Source organism: Arachis ipaensis, chromosome B2 (assembly GCF_059453495.1).
Source record: "Arachis ipaensis isolate K30076 ecotype BB chromosome B2, ASM5945349v1, whole genome shotgun sequence".
Classification (NCBI taxonomy): Eukaryota; Viridiplantae; Streptophyta; class Magnoliopsida; order Fabales; family Fabaceae; genus Arachis; species Arachis ipaensis.
This window is the reverse complement of record NC_142437.1, coordinates 121,050,525-121,065,805: the sequence shown is the minus strand read 5'-3', so window position 1 is coordinate 121,065,805 and position 15,281 is coordinate 121,050,525. Positions and strand designations below refer to the sequence as shown.

Sequence of the window (15,281 nt, the reverse complement as noted above, 5' to 3'; positions counted from 1 at the left end):
TTGAAATAATATTATCGAAAAGGAAAATACTATTTGTAAGTTAAAATTAATCATTAAAATCAGCTACCAATATATTTGTGTATAAATATATATAATTTAATTTATTTTCAATGTGTATTTATATTTTAATATGTATTTTAGGTGTACACGTAACATAACACTGTTGAAAATAAAATGAAAAGGTGAAAATTTTCACCGATGGTAATTCCGTAATTGTCATCTGACATCGTCATCTTTATTAAAAGCCAATGATTTTGTCCGAAGAGGCGAAGACCATAAAGCTCATCAGTCATCAGGTAAATTTTAGTCACCACAGATATCAAACACTTCCCTTAGCTCCTGTTTGAGAAAACCCAGAGACTACATTGCAAACTGTGAACCCTTCTTCCCTCATCCTTCATCTTTCTTTCTTTGTTGTGATCTCATCCGCTGCACTTGAGATCCAATCATGGCTTCAAAACTTTATGGTGGAGCTTATCTCACTTGCTTTGTTGATGCTATTTTGGATAAGCTTTCTCCAATACTTGAAGAAGACGACTCATTCCTGGAAAGGAACATCTTGCTTCGAAGGTTGGAGAAAAGTCTGTATGAGGCTGGACCTGTTCTTGACGATGCTGAGCAGAAGCAGTTCACTGACAAGAAAGTGAAGAAGTGGCTTGTTGATCTCCAAGATGCTCTCTATAAGGCTGATGATTTGGTCGATGAGCTCTCCACTAAGGCTGCCATCGCCACCACTCTAAGAGATCCAGGTATCTCTTCTTCCTGTTCTTCTCTTGTTGATTCATATATTGAAGATAGTGGTGACATGGAAAAAATAGTTGGTACACTAGAGTCTGTTGTAGCAAAGAAAAATCATCATCGTCTGAAAGAGTGCACCAAGGTGGACATGTCATCATGGAGAACTCCATCGACATCTCTCGTTGTAAGTTCTGACATATTTGGTCGGGACGAAGACAAGGAGAAGATAATCAAATTGCTGTTAGATGATACTCGTCATGCTGAATCACCTGTGACTGTGATCCCCATTGTGGGTATGGGCGGAATAGGAAAAACTACTTTGGCTCAATTGGTTTACAATGATGACCAAGTGCAGCAAAAGTTTAATGTTAAAGCATGGGTTTGTGTTGGAGAAGATTTTAATGTTCTTCGGTTGACAAAGACTGTAATAGAGGAAGTAACTTCTAAGTCTTGTGAACTGAATGGCTTAAATTCTGTTCAACAACGTTTGAGGAATGAGGTAACAGGGAAAAGGTTTTTGGTTGTTCTGGATGACATGTGGACCAATCATTATGATGATTGGAAAACTTTTCTAGGCCCCTTCCAATTTGGAAGTCAGGGAGGAAAGATTCTTGTAACAACCCGCATTGATGCTGTTGCTTCTATGGTGAAAACAATTCCAGCTCACAATTTGAGTTTGTTGGATGATGAACAATGCTGGTCGGTGTTTGCAAATCATGCATTTTTTCCCACTGAATCCCGAGATCGTTTGGCTTTGGAAAAAGTTGGTAGAAAAATTGTTGATAAGTGCAAAGGACTGCCTTTGGCTGCTCAATCACTTGGGGGCTTGCTAAGAACCAAGGATAACATAGCGGATTGGAAAGATGTTTTGATGAGTGAGATTTGGGAGTTTTCTGAAGATGAGTGTAGGATTCTTCCTGCATTAAGAATCAGCTATCACTACCTCCCCTCATATTTAAAACGTTGCTTTGTTTATTGTTCTCTATATCCAAAGGACTACGAATTTGACAAAGATGAATTAGTGCTATTATGGATGGCAGAAGATCTTTTGCAACAACCAAAGAGTGGAAGCATTTTAGAAGAAGTTGGATATAAATACTTCAATGATTTAGCTGCACGATCATTCTTTCAACCTTCAAAGAATGGTTATAAATATTCATTTGTGATGCACGATCTCATGCATGATCTAGCGACATTTTATGGTGAAAAGTTCTTTGTTAGAATCTCTGAACACGAGAATGTAGTCCAACATGATACGAAAACTCGTCATTTGTCATATGATGTCAACGACAATAATTCAGTCCCGAAGATGTTGGAAGCATGTGAGAGTTCAAGTCATGTGAGGACCCTGTTTCAAATCAAGGCAGATTTATACGGTGAACACAAAGAGGGAATTGATCCTTGTGGCTTACTAGCACAGTTGAAGCGCCTACGTGTTTTGTCATTTACATCATTTAAAATTGATATGTTGCCTGATTCAATTGGTGAATTGATCTACTTGCGTTATTTGAATCTCTCTGCCACACTTGTCGAGACATTGCCCAAGTCCTTGAATAATTTGTACAATTTACAAACATTGAAGTTGGAAAACTGTAGAAAACTTAAAAAGCTTCCTAGCAAGATGCAAAATCTTGTGAATTTGCGTCATCTTGATTTTTCCGGCACTGATTTGGAAGAGATGCCAAAAAAGATGAGCAAATTAAAAGATTTGCAATTTTTAAGTTGCTATATTGCGGGCGAACATGAAGAGAATGGGATTGGAGAATTGGGAGAGCTAGCACATCTTCATGGCTCATTTTGTATTGAGAAACTAGAGAATGTTAAGAATAGTGGTGAAGCATCGAATGCAAGGATGGATGAAAAAATACACCTGAATGATATAGATTTGACCTGGTCATCATTTGAAGAAAGTGAGGTTTGTGATTCCCAAAGTGAAAAAGATGTACTTGACAAATTACGTCCTCACAAAGACTTGAAGAAGCTATCCATCTGGCATTACAGAGGTACGATGTTTCCGGATTGGGTAGGGCAGTCTTCGTACCACAAGATGACTGAGTTGCAGCTAATTGGATGCAGGAATTGTTGGGTGGTTCCTTCACTTGGACAGTTACCCTCTCTGGAGAGGCTGGTCATTGCAGGGTTCGAGAAGGTGAAGAAGATTGGTGGGTCATTCTATAAGGGTGATGGAACTCATCAGCATCAGGAGACACCCTTCCGATCCCTCAAATATCTGAGTATTGAAAAACTGCCTTGCTGGGAGGAATGGGAGTCATATGAATGTGATGATGATGATGATGCACCATTTCCGAAACTTGAGACACTTGAGATATGGGATTGTCCTAAGTTAAAAGGAGATTTGCCCACTTTCCTTCCGTCTTTGAAACGACTCCACATTAGAAGATGCGAGGAGCTTGGTTGTTATCTGCCAAGAGCTCCCATCCTACGCGAATTAACAATATATGGCACACAGGAAGCAAGAATGCGGGACCTACCACTTTCCATGTTGAAGACACTATGGGTTAATGGAGAGCAGCAGGTGGAGTATGTGTTTGAGGCCATGACCCACACCCAACCAACCTCTCTCAGTTATTTAGGAATCTCAGAGTGCTCATCAGCCATATCATTTCCAGTGGATTCTTTGCCCCCTTCATTGAAAGAGCTATCAATCGAGGATTGCAAGAATGTAGAATTCCCAATACAACACCAACAACATCACTCACTAACGAGTCTTAGAATAGACAACAGCTGTGATTCGCTTACATCCTTCGCATTGCCAGCGTTCCCAAATCTCAAGTATCTCAGAATCGCAAGACGTGAAAAGTTGACATCTCTGGAGGTGTCACAGTCCCTCCGAGAATTATGGATTGTAGAGTGCCCTAAGCTGGAGAACATAATAAGGCTGCCTGCCTCTTTAAGGGAACTCAAAATCAGAGAATGTCCGTTGTTGGGTGAAGGCATAGAGAGGAAGGACCCCCACATTTGGCCATCCATTTCCCACATCCCCTGCATTCTTGTTGATCGCAAATGGATTCGCAATGACTCAGCATTTTAAAACAGGTAACTCTTTTGCTATCTCTCTATATCCCAAACCCACTTCATCTTCTCCAACATCATATTCATTCTCTCCTACATAATCTTACTTTTATTTCAATAATTTATCCTACTCTTTTTTTAGGTAAATACAAAACCCAATCCTCTCTTTTAACACTCTTAATCACCACTCTACTCAATGCCTACTTTCCCCAACATTTAGTATCACAAAACTGTTAACTTTTTTTAGGATACAATCTCATTTTGGAATCCCCCCCCCTCCCCCTCCCTTTCCCCATTTAACCGTTCTACCCTTTTTTTTTTATTATTTCTTCTTTCTTTCTTCATGTATAGGAACATATATTGATTCTTCTGGGACTTGTCAATTTATTGCATTTGGGTGCTGCGCCTCCAATCTTGTAAGGATGAGTATCTATTTGGATTTAAAGTAACGTTTGCTTTATTCTGTTGAAGGATTCCTCGAGAATTCATTGCCATTAAAGTACAATCTTAACATTAAAAATGCTCTTATCATTCTATACTCTTCAAAGTCTCATGTTTCAAATCTGCATTAAACAAACATAGGAAATCTTTGGGCATGCTTAAATAAAGATCTTGTAGAATAATTGAGTTATTCGTTTCAATTTTCTTAATGCAGATGATCTTAAAAGTTTTCTATGTACTAATTCTGTAGTAACCCAAAAAAAAAAAAAAAAAAAAAAAGAGAGAGAGGGGAGTGGCACGTGAAAAGCACGTGACCCACTTTAACTCCCCTTATTTCCGTCAGGAAGGCTCTCGAAGCCCTTCCCCTCCCTTTCTCAATCTCATCTCTTTTCTTCCTCATCTCTTTTATCTTCCCTTCTCATTCAACTCTTCTATCTTCTCATTTCTTCTTGCAATTACACACTATTATCAAACTCATCTTCATCATCTTACCTTCCTTTCTTTTTCTACTCTATTTCTATTTATTCAAAATTTCATTTTCTCAAAACCCCAAACCATGGAATGTCAACTTAATGAGTGAAAGAAGCATTCAACTTTGAGTTCCAATTATTATTGAGGCTTCAAGGTAACTCTTTGACTCAATAATTAGCCATATCCACAATTTTTGTCATCTCTATATTTATGGGTATGTATAAATCCGAATTAGGGTTATTAGGATTAGAAAATTTGGGGCTTTTGGTCAAGATGAGTAAGATTATGTTAATTGACAATGTTAGTAGCTCACAAATATCATTATTGTCATATTTCTAGAGTTGTAGAATTATTGGACATCATTTGGTAGCTCGTTGGCGCGCTCAGAGTTGTTTCTGGTTCTTTGGAATCAAGTTGTGAGTGGATATTATATCTATAATTGTTTTTAAATATATTATTATCAATATCTATGTTGAATCATTAATTTTGGAGTTTGAAAATATTTTATTATTGTGATTTCTGAATTTTTTGAAAATAAATATTGATTTGTGAAACTTACAATTATATAAAAATACACACGAGATGATATTTATATATTTTGTAAAGTATAAATGTTTTCTTATTTGACCTTATGTAAATTTTAATTAAATTTTAGTATGCAATCCTATATATATTGATTTGCTATGGAATTTAGTAGTATGTTATAAGCACTAGATATTTTTATAAGTGATTTGGTTTGGATTGGTTTGGGAGACTCTGACTAGAAAACCGTAGTTAACGGCGGTTATGACGTTAACCTAGATGCATCTGGCTCAGACCTCAGCTAGCAGGGGCGTTGCTAGCCTAACGTGTAGGCCACACGTTGGATCTGTTATACCGTACGGGCACACTAGAGGAAAGGGCTACCCTTAGAGGTGGAGCCGCCCTAGATGTGTAATATTTGATTTGATTTGACTTATGGAATGAGAACTCCCATTTCAGTTCATCCGCTTAACTATTTATCTAATGTTTGTATAATTAATTAATATGAATTTCTCATCTCTGAAAAGAAATATAATTTTCAAGGTAAACTCTGGATTGTCTCGTGTGGGTTATAGATGTAATGTTTGCTCACTGAGTTGCAAAACTCACCCTATTATATTCCCATATTTTTCAGATACAGGAGTCATTTCAGGTTCCATTCCACCAGCCCCTCAGTAGATCTTAGTCATTTTGGTGAGCCCTTCTTCTTTCCCAGGGCTAAGTAATTATGTAATGGAACATTTGCTCAAAATCTAGATTATGTCAATGCTCCATATGTCACAGGCAGGATCCTCGTGTGGGTTATGTTATTTTGAATCTTGAACTGTTTAGGTAGTGATTTTGATTTGGTTATGTAAGACTTATAGTTTTAACTATATACTCTAATTATCAACTTGATATATATAGATGATGCGTATTTTGGATATATTTGGTTGTGGATATAATTTGGAGTATGTTGTTGTTGTTGTCTTGGAAATGGAGGTTTATTATTAATACAGGGAGTTAATATTTATGTTGGTAAGGTCCTAGAAACAGAGGAGATTCTGTTCGTTTTTTTCTGAAAATTTGGTCGTTTGGCTTACTGAGGGACTTGTCCCTTGAGCGCCAGTCATGGCTTGGTTCGGGTCATGACAAAGTGGTATCAGAGCCTGGTTTTCCTGTGTAATATGGAGCAAGTGTTCTTTAGTAAGATCACAATTGTGCAAATGGAAGCCGGCCCATTTTCATAAAGTGTGATTTTACTAGAGGCCTATAGGAAGTTGTCCTCAATCTTTTGGTCTCATAATTCTTTCTGTCTGTCCTATTATCTTCGAACTCCATATATATATGTCGTTGGTGATTCAATCGCTCTACTTACTCGATAGGTGGAAGATGCCACCTAAGAAAAGACGTGGTGGAACTGTTGGTGCTCCTGATACTGCTGAATCCAATAGGGCAGTTTCTCCGCCACTTGGAGCGCTTCGACAAAGGCCAAGGAGCCAAAGGATAGCTGATAGGCGCGCAGGAGAGATACCCCGCGAGAGAGTTCAAGAGAACCCCGCAGTAAGAGAGGCTCAACCGGATTTAGCAGTTGAATTGAGGGGAATGAATCAAACTCTTAATGCGGTGTTACAGGTTCTAACAAATCAAAATAGGGGTGAAGCGAGACTTTCTAATGCGCCAAATCCTCAGCCTCATAGGGTTCATCAATTGTTTGGGGATCAAGAGCCGCCAATTGAAAAGTATTTGAAGTTGAATTCGTCCACTTTCAATGGAGATTCATTGGATGAAGATCCACAACAATATCTAGAGGATGCAAAGAAAGCTATTCGAGCTCTCAAGTGCACCAAAGAATGGGCTGTTGAGTTAGTATCCTACAACTTGCGTGGTTCAGCAAGGTATTGGTATGAGTCTCTTCTTGAGAGCAAAGAAGCAGCTGGACTTCCTCCTCCTTCTTGGGAAGAGTTTATTGAAGAGTTTCTTACTCGATTTTATCCAGCTAACAAGCAAGCAGAAGATGCAATTGCCTTTGAAAGATTAAGGCAAGAGAATATGACAGTGACTGAGTATGCTAAGGAGTTTACTAGACTTTCTAAGAGTGCTCCGTACTTGGTGAATTCAGAAGAGATGAAAGTTCGTCGTTTCGTTCGTGGATTGGCAGAACCTATGTTCACTACTCTTATGCCTGAAGTCGGACGCATGTCTTTTAAGGATGTCCTAAACTCTGCCTATGGAATTGAAGCTGGAATAGCGGAGAGAAATGCTTTTAAGGATGTTGGTAAGAAGCCCAAGATGAAGGGACAATTTTCTGGTGGATCTAGTTTAGGAGGATTTCAGTCTCATCATGTTCAAACTAACCAGCAAGGTTATTCGGGGTATCGAGCTCGTCCTCAAGCATCTTTTGGTGGGGTTGCTTCTTCTGGATCTGCTCCCATGAGTGTTTCGAATCCCAGACCTTTTGTTAAGAGCACCTCTCAATCTAGTGCACAGGGTTCAAATCAGACAAGGCCAGCTCAGCCCTATTGTCTTCAGTGTGGGAGTTACCATTCCGGTATATGTTTCAAGGCTACTGGTGCATATTTTGGTTGTGGTCAATCTGGTCATCTTAGGAGGGATTGTCCAAATCCTAGAGGAGGCTTTGCTCCAGGTATTGCACATCCTACAACACCAATGCCATCATCTTCAGCTATGTCTATTGGAAATTCTTCTGGTCCTAGTGGCAGAGGAGCAGGTGGCAGGGGTCAGACTTATGACAGAGGAGGGAGCCAAAGAGGAAGAGGTCAGGCACGTGTGTATGCCTTAACACGTCAAGATGCTCAAGCTTCTCATGCTGTGGTGGCAGGTACTTTACAAGTTTGTTCTTTAGATGCTCGAGTGTTATTTGATACGGGTTCTCATTATTCATATGTATCTCCACATCTTGCATCTCGTTTCGATAAACAACCTGAACTGTTATCCCACCCATTTCATGTTGGCACTCCGCTTGGAGTCTCCACGATGGTTCGAGTCGTATTTCGGTCTTGTGTTGTTAGAATTAATACCGTTGAAACCTTAGCTGATTTGATCCTTTTAGAACCAATGGAAGATATTGATGTCATCTTAGGCATGGATTGGTTAGCAGCTTGTCATGCTGATGTGGGCTGTTACTCCAAAACTGTGAAGTTTGACATACCGGGTATCTCACCTTTTGTTTTTAAGGGTGATGACTGTCCCACTTTAGCTAGCATCATCTCATCTATGAGTGTTATGAAATTGATGGATAAGGGAAACCAAGGATTTCTGGCAGTTGTTAGAGATGTTAATGCCGAAGTGCCTAGTCTTGATCAGGTTCCTATTGTTAGAGAATTCCCTGACGTGTTCCCTGATGAGCTACCGGGGATGCCGCCTGACCGTGAAGTTGAGTTTTCTATAGAATTGGCTCCGGGAGTCCAACCTGTGTCCATTCCTCCCTATCGTATGGCTCCAACTGAGTTACGAGAATTAAAAGTTCAATTGGAAGATATGCTAGAGAAAGGATTCATTCGTCCTAGCACTTCTCCGTGGGGAGCTCCTGTTCTATTCGTAAAGAAGAAGGATGGAACGATGCGACTATGTGTGGATTATCGTCAGCTCAATAAGATAACTGTTCGCAACAAGTATCCATTGCCAAGGATTGATGATTTGTTTGATCAACTTCAAGGAGCTACCTGTTTCTCAAAAATCGACCTGCGTTCAGGGTACCATCAATTGAAGATAAAAGAGGAAGACATTCCAAAAACTGCTTTTCGTACTCGCTATGGGCACTATGAGTTCTTAGTAATGTCCTTTGGTCTGACGAATGCGCCTGCAGCTTTCATGGACTTAATGAATCGAGTCTTCAAACATTTCTTAGATCGCTTTGTTATCGTCTTCATCGATGATATCTTGGTGTATTCAAAAAGTGCTACGGAGCATGAGTATCATTTGAGGATTGTGTTACAAACCTTAAGAGATCACAAGCTCTATGCTAAGTTTTCTAAATGTGAGTTTTGGCTTGATCAAGTGACATTCTTGGGGCATGTGGTATCAAAAGATAGAATCATGGTGGATCCAAAGAAGGTTGAAGCCGTTCAGAAGTGGCCAAGGCCTACTACACTGACAGAAATTCGTAACTTTCTAGGGTTAGCCGGCTACTATCGGCGATTCATCAAGGACTTCTCGAGAATTTCTGCACCATTAACCAAGTTAACTCAGAAGAATGTAAAGTTTCAATGGTCAGAAGCTTGTGAGGAAAGTTTCCAGACACTTAAGGCTTGTCTAACCTCAGCACCAGTTCTTGTTTTACCTTCTGGGTCTGGGGGATTCTCAGTCTTTTGCGATGCATCTCGGATAGGACTTGGTTGTGTATTAATGCAGCATGGCCGCGTTATTGCCTATGCCTCGCGACAACTCAAGAAGCATGAGCAGAATTATCCAACTCATGACCTGGAGATGGCAGCGGTCGTCTTTGCTTTAAAGATTTGGAGACATTACCTTTATGGTGAGACCTGTGAGATCTATACGGATCACAAGAGTTTGAAGTATATATTCCAACAAAAGGATTTAAATTTAAGGCAACGGAGAAGGATGGAGTTGCTAAAAGATTATGATTGTACCATTTTGTATCATCCTGGAAAGGCAAATGTTGTAGCAGATGCCCTCAGTAGGAAATCTATGGGTAGCTTGGCCCATATCACTCTTGGAAGGAGACCAATTGTTGAAGAAGTCCATCAATTGGAGGCCAGTGGAATTCAATTTGATCTTGGAGAATCAGGAGTTTTCTTAGCACATGTTCGAACCCAATCTTCCCTGATAGAACAGATCAAGGTTGCACAAAGTGATGATCCGAAACTAAGAAAGCTTATGGAAGATGTTCGCAATGGGAGGAACTCAGACTTTTCTCTTGATCAAGATGTTTTGCGTTGTGGTCAACGCTTATGTGTGCCAGATAACCCCGACTTGAAGAAAGCTATTTTGGAGGAGGCTCACAATTCTAAGTATACCGTTCATCCAGGCTCCAATAAGATGTATCAAGATTTGAAACAATTGTTTTGGTGGGAAGGCATGAAGAAAGACATAGGAGTTTTTGTTTCTCATTGCTTAACTTGCCAACAAGTTAAAGCTGAACATCAAAGACCTGCTGGGTTATTACAACAGATTGAGATACCTGAATGGAAGTGGGAAAGGATTACAATGGATTTTGTAACAGGTTTACCTCGTAGTTTTAAAGGTTTTGATTCAATTTGGGTAATTGTAGATAGAATGACGAAGTCAGCTCACTTTCTTCCGGTGAAAACAACTTTCAGTGCAGCTCGGTATGCTCAACTTTATGTTGATGAGATAGTTAAGCTACATGGAATTCCAGTGTCCATTATTTCAGATCGCGGGCCCCAGTTCACCTCTCATTTTTGGAAATTTTTTCAAAAAGCGTTAGGAACTCGTCTAGATCTTAGCACAGCTTTTCACCCTCAAACCGATGGGCAATCAGAGAGGACAATCCAGATATTGGAAGACATGTTAAGGTGTTGTGTTCTAGATTTTGGTGGGAATTGGGACAGCTATCTACCTTTGATCGAGTTCTCTTATAATAATAGTTATCAAGCCAGCATTCAAATGGCACCATTTGAGGCTCTTTATGGGAGAAGATGCAGGTCACCTATTGGGTGGTTTGAGGTTGGTGAGGTTAAGCTTTTGGGGCCAAATTTGGTACAAGATGCAGTTGAGAAGGTTCGCATAATAATAGAACGTTTATTAGCAGCTCAGAGTAGACAGAAGGCATAACTTAGAGTTTTCAGTGGGTGATCAGGTATTTCTGAGAGTGTCGCCTATGAAGGGAGTGATGATGTTTGGGAAAAGAGGCAAGCTTAGTCCTCGATACATTGGTCCATTTGAGATATTGGACAGAATAGGTGCAGTTACTTACCGCTTGGCATTGCCGCCTGAGTTGTCTATGATTCATCCAGTCTTTCATGTATCAATGTTGCGCAAATACCTTCCCGACCCATCTCATGTGCTTGCACCACAAGCCATAGAGTTAAACGAAGATTTATCATTTGAAGAGAAACCGGTGGCTATAATAGATCGCCAAGTAAAGAAACTACGTTCTAAAGAGATAGCATCTGTGAAAGTTGTTTGGAAGAATCATCCGGTAGAAGAAGCAACTTGGGAAGTGAAGGACGCTATGCACGACAAATATCCGTATTTGTTTGAGTCTAAAGGTAGCTGTCACACTTATCACCATATATGAATTCGAAATTCGGGGACCGAATTTATTAAGGAGGAGAGAATGTAGTAACCCAAAAAAAAAAAAAAAAAAAAAAAAAAGAGAGAGAGGGGAGTGGCACGTGAAAAGCACGTGACCCACTTTAACTCCCCTTATTTCCGTCAGGAAGGCTCTCGAGGCCCTTCCCCTCCCTTTCTCAATCTCATCTCTTTTCTTCCTCATCTCTTTTATCTTCCCTTCTCATTCAACTCTTCTATCTTCTCATTTCTTCTTGCAATTACACACTATTATCAAACTCATCTTCATCATCTTACCTTCCTTTCTTTTTCTACTCTATTTCTATTTATTCAAAATTTCATTTTCTCAAAACCCCAAACCATGGAATGTCAACTTAATGAGTGAAAGAAGCATTCAACTTTGAGTTCCAATTATTATTGAGGCTTCAAGGTAACTCTTTGACTCAATAATTAGCCATATCCACAATTTTTGTCATCTCTATATTTATGGGTATGTATAAATCCGAATTAGGGTTATTAGGATTAGAAAATTTGGGGCTTTTGGTCAAGATGAGTAAGATTATGTTAATTGACAATGTTAGTAGCTCACAAATATCATTATTGTCATATTTCTAGAGTTGTAGAATTATTGGACATCATTTGGTAGCTCGTTGGCGCGCTCAGAGTTGTTTCTGGTTCTTTGGAATCAAGTTGTGAGTGGATATTATATCTATAATTGTTTTTAAATATATTATTATCAATATCTATGTTGAATCATTAATTTTGGAGTTTGAAAATATTTTATTATTGTGATTTCTGAATTTTTTGAAAATAAATATTGATTTGTGAAACTTACAATTATATAAAAATACACACGAGATGATATTTATATATTTTGTAAAGTATAAATGTTTTCTTATTTGACCTTATGTAAATTTTAATTAAATTTTAGTATGCAATCCTATATATATTGATTTGCTATGGAATTTAGTAGTATGTTATAAGCACTAGATATTTTTATAAGTGATTTGGTTTGGATTGGTTTGGGAGACTCTGACTAGAAAACCGTAGTTAACGGCGGTTATGACGTTAACCTAGATGCATCTGGCTCAGACCTCAGCTAGCAGGGGCGTTGCTAGCCTAACGTGTAGGCCACACGTTGGATCTGTTATACCGTACGGGCACACTAGAGGAAAGGGCTACCCTTAGAGGTGGAGCCGCCCTAGATGTGTAATATTTGATTTGATTTGACTTCTGGAATGAGAACTCCCATTTCAGTTCATCCGCTTAACTATTTATCTAATGTTTGTATAATTAATTAATATGAATTTCTCATCTCTGAAAAGAAATATAATTTTCAAGGTAAACTCTGGATTGTCTCGTGTGGGTTATAGATGTAATGTTTGCTCACTGAGTTGCAAAACTCACCCTATTATATTCCCATATTTTTCAGATACAGGAGTCATTTCAGGTTCCATTCCACCAGCCCCTCAGTAGATCTTAGTCATTTTGGTGAGCCCTTCTTCTTTCCCAGGGCTAAGTAATTATGTAATGGAACATTTGCTCAAAATTTAGATTATGTCAATGCTCCATATGTCACAGGCAGGATCCTCGTGTGGGTTATGTTATTTTGAATCTTGAACTGTTTAGGTAGTGATTTTGATTTGGTTATGTAAGACTTATAGTTTTAACTATATACTCTAATTATCAACTTGATATATATAGATGATGCGTATTTTGGATATATTTGGTTGTGGATATAATTTGGAGTATGTTGTTGTTGTTGTCTTGGAAATGGAGGTTTATTATTAATACAGGGAGTTAATATTTATGTTGGTAAGGTCCTAGAAACAGAGGAGATTCTGTTCGTTTTTTTCTGAAAATTTGGTCGTTTGGCTTACTGAGGGACTTGTCCCTTGAGCGCCAGTCATGGCTTGGTTCGGGTCATGACAAATTCTTTGCTGGTTGAGTACATGGACAAGGAGCTATGTATATACTTGAACTTTGTTGTCTCAGGCAGGAACTTCAAGCTGGAGTGGACCGCTCTTAGAGTGGTATAATCCTGCACTGCATTACTCTTGTGACTGTTTTCTTGTACAATATACTTTCTCATGCACCTTTTTATAACCATTGTGAATAAGGGTTTTGCTTTTCCTACATTGAAGTATGTACAAGATAATCATCATGCCCATGGTACGGCCTATTTTACTGTGATCATAATAAAAAAAGCACAAGCATTAAATTTATCTCGTGTCTTTTTTCCAATTTTCCACAAAATTCTTAGATTGTTGCTTTTTTACCCTTTTTTTTTTACCCTACTTGAGAGCATGGTAAAACTTGGTTATTTGGAGCAAATAATGTTGAAAGCAAGGTTGAGTGGCTGGTATGGTGATCTCAAAACAGTATTCCTCTAAAGGAAGAAATGAATTCTGAGGCATGTCTTTTGAGTAAGTTTTGAATAGTATTATGTGGCTATTACTGTTAGGGGATTTTGGCCATAATGCTATATATAAACTACATACAACATAGAATGTTTATTAGGAGGTTATAATTTTGTTAATTCAAGGATAAACCCTTGAGAATGATGAAATCTTCTACTTTCAACTTTTGCCTTTGTCATTAATGGTTTTTCTTCTTTTTATTGTTTTCTGTCAGCTACTTTTGCACCACCCCTTGACTCACCCAAATCTAAGGCCTTTATTACATTTCTTGGTGTTGCTCTTGCTTGCTTGCTCGCTCGTGGCCCTCGTTGCTTTGATATGCTGTTTACTATCTTAGCATTAACTTCTGTTGAATTAAGAAATTAATTAACCTTGTAATGACTATGCACTAAGCAAAAATTGTATGAGTTGTTCTAATGTGTTTGTTTTGGCGTAGCAAGAAACGAATAGGAGCAAACTTGGATTAAGCTTAACTAGGAGACCAAAGGAATCTGGGCAAGAATGATGGAGGAACAATGAATCCCAAACAAATCAGATGAGGTGCAGTCTCTGCATCAATTCAAAAGCAGAATTCATGGAAGACATCATCCTCGTACAAAATCAAAAGAAGAAATGGATGATGAAAAACATAATTTTGCAAGGACAAATAGACCAATCAAAATGCAACATGATTACCTTCAATGATATGGATACAGTTGGAGCAACCTGTCAAAAATAGGCAGAAAGCTTACAAAATTTTCAAAGAAAAAAAGGAAGGACAAACTTAGTTTTATATTTTTATTTACACTGAACAATTATCTTTTTTTTTTTCTTAAGAGTTTTCATGCCTTCATCGTTTCGTTCTATTTTAGGAGAGCTGATATGGGTTATTCTGTTTATACGAAAGAGAGAGCTTAAAAAGTGAGAATCAATTTCTGTTATGAAAAAGGCAAGAGAGCTAGGATGTCAGAATATCTAGAAAAAGCTATAGTGCCGTTTGAGAAATTTGTTTTTTTTGTATTGGCTTGAATTGGTATTTGTAACTTGAATTTGTTTATAGTAAAAAATTCTACCATTTGTTGTGAAGACTAGATGTAGATCTCACTTTGGGATTGATCGTGTTGTTCATCTTCTCTATTATAATTTTCATTCACAATATTGTTATAACTGTCATCTACATATATTTTCTGCAAATCATGCGATCATTTTATAAAATCACCTTTTAATCATTCAAATCTGCATCACTCTTCCATTTTCTATGTCTTACAATATAGTGCTGCAGGTTGGTGTTTAAGAATTAGTGTTATTAATTTATTGACGTAAAATTATAATTATAATTCATTCTCATTCAGTAAATGGACAATTCAATTCGGTTTTCTCTTTTTTGTGCTTTCAATTCCTTCAACTCTGCTTTCTTTCTCCATTTTCTAATTTTTTTTTCTTACTCTCAATCTTTTACTA

The 15,281-nt window shown here is 38.2% G+C and overlaps 1 protein-coding gene across 3 annotated transcripts; it reads left to right on the top strand.

The window, feature by feature from the left end:
- The first annotated feature begins 273 nt into the window (after positions 1–273).
- LOC148575434 (putative disease resistance RPP13-like protein 1) lies at positions 274–14,934 on the top strand. 3 transcript variants are annotated; one of them, XR_015904982.1, is made up of 3 exons: positions 274–3,795; positions 13,328–13,454; positions 14,278–14,934. XR_015904982.1 is itself a non-coding variant. In XM_088504128.1 (2 exons), exon 1 carries the CDS (start codon positions 449–451, stop codon positions 3,788–3,790), a length of 3,342 nt encoding a protein of 1,113 aa, XP_088360254.1. In that variant the 5' UTR covers positions 274–448; the 3' UTR covers positions 3,791–3,795; positions 14,278–14,610. The 3 variants fall into 3 exon arrangements, 1 of the variants encoding a protein (XP_088360254.1); XR_015904981.1 differs by having other exon boundaries at positions 13,328–13,542; positions 13,772–14,934; XM_088504128.1 differs by lacking the exon at positions 13,328–13,454 and having other exon boundaries at positions 14,278–14,610.
- Positions 14,935–15,281: the final 347 nt, after the last annotated feature.